The sequence below is a fragment of the Pelophylax lessonae genome (genome assembly GCF_965119305.1).
Source record: "Pelophylax lessonae genome assembly, chromosome: 5".
Classification (NCBI taxonomy): Eukaryota; Metazoa; Chordata; class Amphibia; order Anura; family Ranidae; genus Pelophylax; species Pelophylax lessonae.
In genome coordinates, this window is record NC_138772.1 from 76,701,597 (window position 1) to 76,715,064 (window position 13,468).

The window sequence follows — 13,468 nt, forward strand, 5'->3', positions numbered from 1 at the left end:
TTTTAGCCACAGTGTACGCCTGAGAACCACTGCTGAGACTGATGCTCGCGCCATTAATGGAGTGGCGTCTAACGCCGCATCACATACAAACTGTAACCCCTGTATCATTTGTTCCAACAAATCTGATACCGCCTGAGGGACTTCTTCTAAGTCCCGGCGTAACCACTTGGTCCATTCAGTTACAGCCTGCGAAACCAGACCAATAGCAATTATTGGCCTGAAAGCTGATCCAATCAAGGAAAACATGGTGCGAGACATAGCTTCTATCTTGCGATCCACTGGATCTTTAAAAGACGGAGCGTCTTCTAAAGGAATAACCGTGGCTTTATTCAATCTAGCAATAGGTGAATCCACCACAGGTGGTTCTGTCCATTTCTTAATAAGGGTTTCCTCAAACGGATAACGCCTGTCAATGCGTTTGGAAATATTAAAAGTGCGTTTTGGCAGACGCCATTCTTCATCGATTGGATTGCCAAACATTTGGGCAATGGAAAAACCTTTGCCACTTTGATGCGCTTTTTAGTCCCAAAAGGGATCTCAGTTTCAGCTATTTCTGATGGAATACCCTGTAACCTTAAAGTCTCTTGAACAGATACAATGAGTGCGTTTACCAACGCTTCCTCTCGGGCTATGGCAGATGCCGAAACATCCTCCTCACTGTCTGAAGAGACAGGACCCGAGACACCAATACCAGATGAAGTACCTGCAACTGCAGAAATAGGCTCAGAGTCTGAATCCGAGGTTTCAGATAATAAGGGGTTAGGCGGGGGTCGCTTTCTTGCGCCCTGTCCCTGACAAGCCACTTCCACCCGGGACACAAAAGTTTCCATAATAGCTGACAAAGATTCAATTGTCAATGGGGTGCTGGAGGATCCCGCAGACCCCTCGAGGGGATCCGGAGGAGATACATGAGTGGCAGGGTCCATGTTAATACAGGACACTTTGCCAGCAATAAACAAAAAAACTTTTTTTTTTTTTTTGTGTGTCTCCCCCTAGCGCAATAGCGCCCCTCAGAGTACCTGCTTCTCGATCCCAGAGAGAGAGAGAGGGACCCCCAAGGCTCACCAACCGATGCAGTGCAGTTTCCAACAAACTGCAGCCAGCGTCTGTCTTACACAGACTGGAAGGAGCTGTTTGCTTTTTCCCGGGCAGAAGGCGTGGCTCCGCCCCCTGTGTACGCCTTCCGGCGTTCCCAGCCCTCCACGAGGAAGCTGGGCTCACAAAACATGGCCGCCCCCATAGAAGAGACATAAGACTCCAAAAACATGGCGGCCGGCGTGACCTGTGGACATATATGTATTCGGTCTACGGCAAAATGGCGGCGGACCGCCGATATCGTCTTCCCAGCACATCCACCTGCACTCTGCTGAGAGGTGACATATGGATCTACAGAGATACACTGCACATAAGGTAGGATTATACCTCCTATGTCTGCTGTAATGTTACAGTCTGCTGGGTAGAGTGTTAGCTCTTGAACCAAGTCCACTTCCCACAAACACATGCTGTATTACAAGGGGGACTTGTAAGTGTCAGATATATACTGACCATATATGGAGGGGCCCATAATATATACTGCCTCATAAATGAGGAAAAAAAGGGAACGTTTTACTCACCATACCGAACCGACAGGCACCCTCTCTTCATAATACCCTCTCCACCGGGGTGGGGGTTTGTGGACGCCTCGACTCTCTGGTCCTGGCGTCCAAGCGAGCTTTAACTCGCAAAGTCAGCCCCTTTACTGGGACTCAGTCGCGGCCGACTCAGCGCACTGGTCTGCACGCGCCTTTTAGGCAGAAACCGGGGTGACCACTGGATCTCACATCCAGCCCGTCGCCCGGCCCCGCATACTTACTTGAATATGTCGCGGCCGACCAAGCGCAATGCCTGGTCTGCACGCGCTCGTAGGCCGGCTGGGGTGACCACAAGTGTCGCCCAGTCCGGCATTTTTGCTTGAAGATCTCACAGGAAAAAAAAAAAAAAACACTGGAGAAAAACTACCTAAAAAATGTCTTTTTCTTAAAGAAAAAAAGTCTTGCCAGGACCAAAAGATCCCAGCAAGGAGCTTAGGTCCTTACTCCTGACTAGACAGAAAAAAACTGATTCCCTGTAGCAGAGAGAGGGAGGATATACCCTCAGGGACTGCCCCCTAGGGTGGAGCCAGAACGTTTTGTCATTCTGCCTAGTCCTACTCCTGCGGAGACAACATAACCCAGCTCTTGAGAATCAAGAAGACTACGTCTGTCAATGAGCGATAGAGAAAAACCTATTTGGTTCAGTTGTTGTCCAGCGCGCAACCAGGTGAGGAGTACAAAGACAAGTGTGTCTTGCCCACAGTCAAGCATGGTGGTGGGAGTGTCATGGTCTGGGGGTTCCAAGAGTGCTGCCAGCACTGGAGAGCTACAGTTCATTGAGGGAACCATGAATGCCAACATGGACTGTGACATACTGAAGCAGAGCATGATCCCCCCTCCCTTCGGAACCTGGGCCGCAGGGCAGTATTTCAACATGATAACCCCAAACACACCTCCTATACGACCACTACCCTGCTAAAGAAGCTGAGGGTAAAGGTGATGGACCTAAACCCTATTGAGCATCTGTGGGGCATCCTCAAATGAAAGGTGGAGGAGCGCAAAGTCTCTAACATCCACCAGCTCCGTGATGTCATCATAGAGGAGTGGAAGAGGACTACAGTGGCAACCCTCTGAAGCGCTGGTGAACTCCATGTCCAAGAGGGTTAAGATAGAGCTGGAAAATAATGGTGGCCACACAAAATATTGACACTTTGGGCCCAATTTGGACATATTCACTTAGGGGTGTACTCACTTTTGTTTCCAGCAGTTAAGCGATTGATAGCTGTGTGCGGAGTTATTTTAAGGGGACAGCAAATTTACACTTTTATAAAGCTATACACGCACTACTTTACATTGAAGAAGAGACACGTGGCTACAGTGTTGTCACGTGAAAAGATATAATAAAATATTTAAAAAAAATGTGAGGGGTGTACTCACTTTTGTGAGATACTGTATATATAAATTACACAACACAAGACTTTATAAGTGTCTATGGTCACCTCAAAATCTAACCTGACTAATTAAATAGTGGCTATGGCATATAAAAAAAAAAAAAAAAAGCTTAGGTTTATAGAATTGTGGCCAGGTTATACATATTCCTAATATGCAGTAAGTATGGCATATTCAGGCTATATATGAACATATTCTCAATATAGAAACAATGTGCATAAAGCAATAGTAAGCATCACTTGGTGACTTGTACCTACAGGTAAGCTTATAATAAAGCTTACCCATAGGTACAAGGAATATCTGCTAAACAGGCACAGTTTAGGAGATATTCACTGTTTCTGCAGCTGGTGATGTCCTCGATGCACACGCACCATGCTCTGAAGGGATGGCATAGTGAGTATGCTGTCCCTTCAGAGCGCTGTGCCGCGATCGTTGCTCCAGTGCACATGCGCCAGAGAAACGTCATCGAGACTCGGCCATTCAAATGGCCGGAGCCACGAACCCAGAAGGAAGACCAGACGAAGGTTAAAGCCCTGTCAGTGGTGACAACATGGTGCTGGAGGGCTTCATTTTAAGGCCCCCAATTCCCCCCCCCCCCCCGGGTTTACTACCACTCTAAACAAGGCCTCACTGACCTCTGTAGCTACAGACATTGTGGGCAAATTCAACCACAAACAAGTTGGCGCAACTAACAGGGACAATGATGGGGCTCTGGTTACCAGAGTCTTTAAATAGTTAATGGAATAAATCAGTCCATAACAATCTCTCTCTGCATTCCTTTAGTGAAGTTGTCTTAGTTGCGTCTCTAGGAGTTTTGGGAGCTGCCCTCTCCCAATAACAGTGTACCTAGCTTCGATTTATCCTTTATGACCGGTTTGAATACCCTGGGTGATGACATTAATTTGAAAGCGTTGGAGCGCACAAATGTCTTATGGAGACCACTTCCAGAAAGAGATTATACCAATACCATGGCGTGTTTGCGGTCCTATAATCTAGACAGCATTTGGCTCCGGTGAGTTTGCAATTTTACCATTTGGTGGAGGATATCAGCCTGTTGACACATTGGAATTATCATCATTGAGCACCGGGAATTACCACAACTTGTTTTCACTTGAACTCTGATATATGGAATTACATGTGTTTTTAGATTAATATTTTTAACCTCCAACCCCCCCAATCCCCCCCTCCCCCGCCTGCCCGCGATTTAGCCGAAAGACTGCTACAGCGTGGCCTCTAATTGCAGAGAGAGCGTACATTGACGTCCTCTCAGATTCCCACTCCCCGCAGGCGCGCATTGGGGTAACTCTGTCGGCCGTGTCCCTTGGACACAGCCAATCACAGACCGTGGTAAATGGCCAATCACCATGGCCATTTACCACGTGATCGGCGTGTCCAATGAAAGATGATCTAAAATGTAAACATGAGATCATCTCTCATCGACAGCTCTCCTTCCTCACACAGAGGCCACGTGTGAGGAAGGAGAGATCATTGCAGCAGTGAGGCGATCTGTAAATCGATAAAGTACAGTGGCCATCAGTGTCACAGTGCCCAGTGTCACAGTGCTCAGCAGTGCCCATCAGTGTCACAGTGCCCATCAGTCATCAGTGTCACGGTGTCATGAGTGCCATCAGTGTCACCGTGCCACCAGTTTAACCGTGTCATCATATTCCACAGTGCCATCAGCGTCACAGCGTCCACAGTGTAATCAGTGTCACCGTGTTACCCATGGGAAAAAATGTCAACTTCAAAAAACTCACATGCCCTTTACTACTTTCAAAAAATATGTAATTTTTGGGGGCATATGTACTTTCCTGGCTTGTTAGTGTCTCAAGAAATGAGATAGGCCGTCAGTACATCAGGTGTGATCAATTTTCAATGATTGGCACCATAGCTTGTAGACTAACTTTCACACAGACTAAATAATATACACTTATTTGGGTTATTTTTACCAAAGATATGCAGCAGTATAACATTTTAGCCAAAATTTACAAAGAAAAAACGAATTTGCTAAATTTTATAGCAGAAACTAAGAAAAATGCATTTTTTCCCCCCCAAAATTTTAAGTCTTTTTTCATTTATATCGCAAAAAATATAAAACCCAGTGGTAATTAAATATCACCAAAAGAAAGCTCTATTTGTATGGAAAAAAGGACAAAAAATTCATATGGGTTCAGTGTTGCATGACCAAGTAATTGTCATTCAAAGTGAGCACTGAAAGCTGAAAATTGGTCGGGGCAGGAGGGGGGTTTAAGCGCCCAGTAGGCAAGTGGTTAAAACTTGTTTCTCACATTTAGCTTTGTGATATGGTCGATTGCACTATATTATTGAATTATACAGCACTTCAACCTTTTATTGATGTACCCAGCTCTGTGCTTATGTAAAAGCTGAACTCTGGGCACAAATGCTTTCAATAAATATTTTTCTCAACAGCTAGAAAGTATATAAAACCACTTTGAATGTGACAAACATCTTTTTAAACCCAGTTTTTTAAATATTATTAAAAAGGAAACCTAGAGGAGGGGGCAGATGCAAGACCAGACCAGTCACCCTGCACAAGGAGAAGAGCAATCATCGGTCTTTATTACAGGAAGCTCATACACAGAAAGTTTCATGCTGAGTCACAGAACAGCTCTGGAAGAAACACACAAAAGACATGAAGATTCAAGTAAGAATACACATGCTTCTTGTAACTAGATGATCTGCCTTTTCAGGATTTTGGCTTTAAGGAAATATAGGATGGCACTATTGGGAGGAGTGAACAGGATGAGTGAAGCAGTTAAGTTAAAGTGCTTTCTACTGTAAACTGAGGATGGGTTGCTCCACAATGCATGCATTTTGAGAGGTCAGTGAGGGCTTGTTTTAAAAATGATGTACTGCTTGTTAAAGCGGAGCTCCACCCAAAAGGGGAAGCTCCGCTTGTTTGCTTCCTCCCGCACTCCGCTGCCACATTTGGCACCTTTCGCCAGGTAGCCGCTCCCACTTTCTGGTGACTTCGCTGTGGCAAAGTCACTCGGGAGTTCGGCCCCCCTCCTATTTCCACTGTCGCCTGGCAATTCACAAAGCACAGCATGCTACGCACATGCTCAGTAGGGAACTGGCTGCGAAGCCGCAAATATTTACTGCCAGCTTTCCTTACAAGCAATGGTGGCGACAGCACCCAAGAGCTGTTTGGAAAATCGGCTGTGGTGCAGATATGGCGGGATCCCTGGATGGGTTAAGTGTCCTAGTATTAAAAGTCAGCAGCTACAGTATTTGTAGCTGCTGACTTTTAATGTTTTGGTGGGGAGGCTGGCGCTCCACTTGAAGGATATGTAAAATATAAATCCTGGCCACAATTTATCTTAAAAAAATGGTTACAACTTTAATTTTACCCGTTTTCCTGTTACCATTTCCCTTGATAAAGTCACATCTTGTAGTGACGCAACACGTCGGTAGGAACCGGGTGATGTCACTTCTTGTCTACGGCCGTGACCGGAAGTTCGGAAATTACACGCCTCTCAGTGCGGGGACCAATCGGTCCACTTCCCTGTGCATCTTTGCATATTTTACTGCAAGTCATTTATCGTTTTAATAAATATTTTAAACTACTACACTATGGAGCCCTCATTTTATCTTACATGAGTGAAGGGTATGTGCATATCCAATGCTAGCTGTCATTATTGGAGTGAGAGAGGATTCCTTTACTTATGCTGAAACACTTTATTTTGCCTATATTGAGGTGAGCAGCCACTGCACACAGTGTTGGATTCTCTGGATTGTCTCACATCGGTGACAATGTGTGACTGGTTTACATCACGCTTTTGGATTACCACTGAATATTATATTTATTTCCTCTGCACATTCACATGGACTCCCTGCATTGAACTTTATTTTAAATGATCCCTATTTTTTGTATGAATTGGATTGAAATCTATCACTGTTTAACCAATTATCGTATTATGAATGGATTTTCACATGATTGTTTAAACCAGCACTGTCCTATCTACGCCTTTGGATGAATTTTCTTTTATTTTGGAGCACTAGTCACATTAATTTTAGTATAGTTTATATTGGTATATTTTTTACATATTACCTGTGCATTGTATGGATATTTCTATGATCCATTTATTCACCTATCTGGATTGATTTTATGCCCAATTTTTTGCACTATTACCTTATTATTTGATCTTATATTGGTGTATTTTTAGCAATGATTTTACATATATAGTGATTGATTGAGATATATATATATATATATATATATATATATATATATATATATATATATATATATATATATATATATATATATATATATATCAAACTTTCATGAATGCCTCTTTAGTCTACTTTCAGTCAATTTTCAGTAACTGCCAAATAAGATTCAACTATCACCTCTCAAAATCATAGCAACAAACAACATGATGGTCCAAACTGGTCAGGGTGCACATCCCCACTCTCATAGCTCGCTCTCCCTCTCACAGAACTATGCACAAGTCTAGGGGCTAATTATATGCAGCATGCTATACAATGTATGGCATTTCTGGCATGAGTTTAGATGTGAACATGAGCAATGCAGTTTACAGTAAAATGGTTTAGGGAACAAAGTACTTTAGCAGAAAAATGTACTACTACCTCAGTAAGATTTACATAGAAAGAAGTAATGCTTAGGGCTGCAGCATTGTTTTTACAACCCTGGAATTTAGCATGTGATCATGGGGCGGCCATCTTTTTTGGTCAAAGTAATGTCACTGAGATTATGTTATAAGCAGGAGACAAGCAGATGTCTGCTGCAGATGTATTATATTACAGAGATCAACTTAGGCTGCCTCTACACAGGAACATTCTTTGTAACATCTGATAAAGCGTTGGTATCTTTGAATAACCGGTATTGTCATAAGTAAGCAAATATTCGTTACATGGTTTTAAAGCTATACTCCAGGCAAACCGCTAAACACACCGATGAAATGAGATCTAGGGAACAGTTTTTATCTACCAAAAGATTTGCGATTTCTATCCATCCAGTCCTGGGGTTTACATAGCTATGCTATAAACACGCAGCACTGTCTTACAGTGTAAGAGAAACAGGATTTTTATGCCGCTGTTCAGCAACACTTCTAGGTCTCCTCCACTCCCATACCTGGTGACTTAATAGTAAAAAGGAAGAGCAGCATGCTGATAAAGCTCATTACTCTGTACTACTCTGCATATTTGTTCTCTCCTACCAGCATGCTCCATGCATGCAGTACAACTGATTGGCTTCCTTGTGCTGCTGCTACTTCTCAGAGGTCAGCTCTGCTGTACAGGTACTGCAAGAGGCTGATAACATGTCAAATGTCGGTGCTTACATTAACAATTTAGAAGTTAAAGGTTAGGTTCACCATTGTTAAAAAAAATGTTTATTTCTTACACAGGAGCCTGCAAAGCATTGCACTCATGATCAGGCACCTCCTGACACTTCCTCCAGCTCTCTGCCTGTACTTCTCTATGGGTTGTCAGCTGGAGAACTGGAGAAGATCCACAAGGACTAGGACTGTGCTAATTACTGAACTCATAGTCCAATATTAACTCCAAGTCCACCTGCCACGGTGACTTGTAGTTTATCTATTCACAAATCTCTGAATACATGTGGCTGCGCAGACTGTCCCACCAATTTGTAATTGTAAGAGTCGGTTCACATAGAGGCGACACAACTCCTTACTACTTCGGGGGCGACTTGTGCATTACAATGCACCATGACTTTGGAGCGACTTGCAGGGACTTCACATAATGGAAGTCTATGCAAGTCGCTCAGAGGTCGCCCCGAAATAGTACAGGACCCTTTTTCTAAGTCGGAGTGACTTGTGTCGCTCCTATTAGAACGGGTCCTGTAGCGGTCAATGGACTGCGAGGGAGCGCGACTTGTCAGGCTGACAAGTCGCGCTAATGTGAATGGGCTCTAAAAGTAGCAGTTTAAGAGTAGGAGAGGCATTTGCACCATGTTACACCTTAAATACAGGTGTAATATGCAACAAGGTGCAAAAGGCAAATTTTGCCTTTAATAATACAATACTGAATACAGAGCTGCATTTTTTTTTCCATCTGCCAGCTTTACCACTGTTCTATAAAACTGTACATTATACAGACTTATCTGCCCTGCACTCTAAACCCCAACCAGCCCTCTGGTATATGGATGTGCGGCCTTCAGACCTCCACAATCTGTATTGGAGAACACTGATTAGGGTAATAGCAATGATCTCTACTAGCCTCCTGTAACATGTTTCAGATTTGTATGGTCTTCAGAAGCATATCCCCAGCCAAAAATGTAGCATTTCCACAATTTCTGACCCTCGATTCCTCTATTAGGTCTGCAGTTTTTGATAGTCCTCTCAAGCATTACATATATGGATATTATGTGCGGCCCTTCGGTGGTGTCAGGGGCCACATTAAAGCATCATTTTACATTCTAAGCAATAGTTTCCAATTGTTTCTGTATCCTCTTAGAATTCTTTGTCAGAATTTTACATTTTCTTATGTATACCAGGCTTAGGTGAATAGGATTTTTGCAAGCTGTGCTCTGGTCAATAAATCCTCTAGTCTTTTATGGCCAGACAAGCTCCAGTCATGACAACCCAGCAACATCTGGTATTAAATGACAGCAAGAACAGTACAAGTGGACATTGTACACAGATAAAACAGACAAGGCTGGAACACTTCAGAAAAGTCTAACGGGGACAAATCTCACATAGTTCAAGCAACTGTCATAGAAACGAGTCAAAAGTTTAAACTCACCTCCCCGATTTCCATTCTCTTCATCCTGTAAAACAAAAACATACAACGTTATTACAATCATTGGGGGGGGGGGGGGGGGTGCTTGCTGTTCACTGAAAATAGAATACAAATGATATTTTGCACAATTTGTAACCTGCAATAGATAAATTCAGGTGGAATTTGTCAGCCAATGACAATGGCTAAACATTTCATGTATAAGAGTGTTTTCATAAAATCAGTCACCAAGCAAATGAATATGAAAGGTGGGGAATTCACACGCAAACTTTTTGGCAAAAGGAGCACCAGATTCAAACTGAACAAATACGTACAAATGTTCACAAAAATACATTTTCTACATAAAGTAAATGTTGTTTAGCTCCTAAAAAAATAAATAAAAAAGGACAAAAAGTTGGTGCAGTGGTATTACCCTGCATTTTGTTCAATACACACTCCAGTCAAGGTTGAAAGGTAGGCCCTGATTGCAGGCAGAATAGTCTACACCAGGGGTAGTAGGCAACCTTTCAGAGGTTGTGATCAACCTGGACAACATGGGAGGAGAGCAAAGATCACCTGAGAGGGTTGGGTACTAGGTGCTACCCTTAAAAAAAAAAAAAAATACCATCAAGCTTCCAATAAAAAGGGGGGCATAGTGTTCTGTACCCCCAATGCAGTGTCCTCTGCCCCCTCAAAAGCAAGTGTCCTCTGCAAGCGACAGCTTGCCAACCCTTTGTCTACACGCACAATATTACACGACTGTAGAGAACCAGTCCATTCTAGGAGAAATCCTTGGTGATCTGCGAATGCCATCTAGTGATGCAGAGGAGTCATTTATTACAGGTAGTTATAGTACAGTCAATTTACACAGTGCTTTACATATACTGTATATTGCACGTTCACATCAGTCTCTGCCCTCAAGAAGCTTACAATCTAAAGTCCCTAACTCACATTCATACATACACAATTAGCCCAAATTCACACTGCCGCGACTTGAGTGTTCAAAGTCCCATGACAAGTTGCTCCTATGAAGGGAGCAGAGGACACTGCATTGGGGGTACAGGACACTACTGTGAGGGGAGAGGGGCAGAGGACACTGTGTTTGGGGAGTGGAGGTACAGAACACTATAACCCCCTTTTTATTGGCAGTTTTGATGTGTTTTTTTGTTTAGTATCCAACCCCCTCAGGGGATCTTTGCTTTCCTCCATGTTGTCCAGGTTGATCTCAACCTCTGAACGTTTGCCTACTACCCCTGGTGTAGACTGTTCTGCCTGCAATCAAGGCCTACTTTTCAACCTTGACTGGAGTGTGTATTGAACAAAAGTCAGGGTAATACCACAGTACCAACTTGGTCTTATTTTTAAGAATTAAATGACATTTACGTTATGTAGAAAATTAATTTTTGTGAACATTTGTATGCATTTGTTTAGATTGAATCTGGTGCTTCTTTAAAAGGAAAAAAAAAAAAAACCTTCTGCCTTTAGAACCAATGTAAGCCTTATTATTAGAGGGAAGCATTAATATCAACTTTTTTACTAAAATTGTTCTTTAAAAATACTACACAAGCAAGGAATGTCGTCAATTGGGGTTAATAAAATTATCTTTATATTTAAAGGATAATTTCCTGTTTTTAAGTAACATGTTCCAACATCTGCAGCTTCTCCCCCCAAATCCACCTGTGAATGAATGCCTACAAGTACCGGCCAGCCATTGCCAGTTCTCAATGAACTATGAGGGTGCTGGTAAGCACGCTCTTAGTCCATTGATCTTCTTGCTCTCAGGTTAACTGGTAGACAGCTAGCTTAAAAGTCTGAGACTGCACACACAATCTGCTGATAGCGGGTGCAATGCTCAGCAAGCTCCTTAGAAAATAAATACAGTGCATCCGGAAAACACTAACACTCACAGCGCTTCACTTTTTACTCCTTTTTTGTGTTACAGTCTTATTCCAAAATTGATTAAAATGTATTATTTTCCCCAGACTTCTATACACATATCCCCATAATGAAGTGAAAGAAGTTTGTCTAAAATTTTTGCAAATTTATAAAAAAAAAAAAAAGAAAAACGAAAAAACACCCCATGTACATAAGTATTCACAGCCTTTGCTCAATACTTTGTTAAAGCACCTTTGGCACCAATTACAGCCTCAAGTCTTTTGTGTAATGCTACAAGCTTGAAACACATATTTTTGGGCAGTTTCTCCCATTCTTCTCAAGCTTCATCAGGTTGGATGGGGAGCGTCGATGCACAGCCATTTTCACATCTCTGCAGAGATGTTCAATCGGGTTCAAGCCTGGGCTCTGGCTCCGCCACTCAAGGACATTCACAGAGTTGTCTCGTAGCCACTTCTTTGTTATCTTGGCTGTGTGCTTAGGGATCGTTGTCCTGTTAGAAGATGAGCCTTCGCCACAGTCTGAGGTCCAGAGCGCTCTGCACCTTAGACTGGGGTGAAGGTTCATATTCCCACATGTGCCTTGCTAAAGAAGCTGAGGGTAAAGGTGATGGACTGGCCCAGCATGTCTCCAGACGTAAACCCTATTGAGTATCTGTGGGGCATCCTCAAATGGAAGGTGGAGGAGCGCAAGGTCTCTAACATCCACCAGCTACATGATGTCGTCATGGAGGAGTGGAAGAGGACTCCAGTGGCAGCCTGTGAAGCTCTGGTGAACTCCATGCCCAAGAGGGTTAAGTCCCCGTTCACACTAGGGCGACCTGTGAGGCGACCTGGTCGCCTCACAGGTCGCCTCCCATAGGGAAGCTGCGGACCCGTTCTAATAGGTGCGACACAAATCGCTCCGACTTAGAAAAAGGGTCCGGAGCTTCTTTGGGGCGACCAGGAGGCGACCGCCATAGACTTCAATGTTATGAAGTCCGTGGCGGCCGCTCCGAGGTCGCGGCGTGCTATGTGAACGGGGCCTAAGGCAGTGCTGGAAAATAAATGGTGGCCACACAAAATATTGACACTTTTGGCCCAATTTGGACATTTTGACTTAGGGATGTACTCACTTTTACTGCCAGCGGTTTAGACAATAATGGCTGTGTTGAGGTATTTTAAGGGGACAGCAAATTTACACTGTTAGGTCCCTTTCACACAGGCGGACGGTTCAGATCTGCCTGCCCATTTTTTGGCGGATCTGAACGGATGCCCCATACATCTCTATGGGGCATCGGATGTCAGGGGAGACAAATTTACAAAGATTTCAAACCCTTTTTCACCTTATAATGGGGTATTTTGCAGAATTTTGGAGGAAAATAATTTAATCCATTTTGGAATAAGGCTGCAACATAAAATGTGGAAAAAGTGAAGCGTTGTGAACACTTTCCGGATGCACTGTAAATAAATGCAAATTTATATCTGCCTGGTTGACCGTCACTGGACAATATGTATAAGATTTGAGTTTATTTCCACCTCGATATCCAATCACCACCCCTACCAACCAGTCGGGTCTTGGCCCCAGAATAAAAAAAACTCAGATGTGATTAAAGACCAATATAACAGCAAGCAGCAGAAGCCTGGAGAAGTTATGGACGAAAAGCAAAAATAAAGCAGAGACTCTCTGGGGAAGAACAGGAAGGTATTATCACTTGTAAGAAGGGTGTTTAAACAGACACAAGTGGGATCCGCTGGATGTTGTAATGGAAGCTGACACTACTGTATGGACGTGTATCTACAATAAATCATCTCTATCTGCAGTACAATACAGGGCTTTCCTGCCGCAGGATG

At 43.3% G+C, this 13,468-nt stretch overlaps 1 protein-coding gene across 3 annotated transcripts in view; it reads right to left on the reverse strand.

The window, feature by feature from the left end:
* The window catches only part of ARHGAP21 (Rho GTPase activating protein 21), a 342,461-nt gene that overhangs the window by 186,061 nt on the left and 142,932 nt on the right, over positions 1–13,468 (reverse strand). For all 3 annotated transcript variants that reach the window (XM_082258120.1, XM_082258121.1, XM_082258119.1), the window contains exon 3: positions 9,771–9,795. In XM_082258120.1, the coding sequence (XP_082114246.1) occupies positions 9,771–9,795 (25 nt within the window). The remainder of the gene's footprint in view (positions 1–9,770; positions 9,796–13,468) is intronic.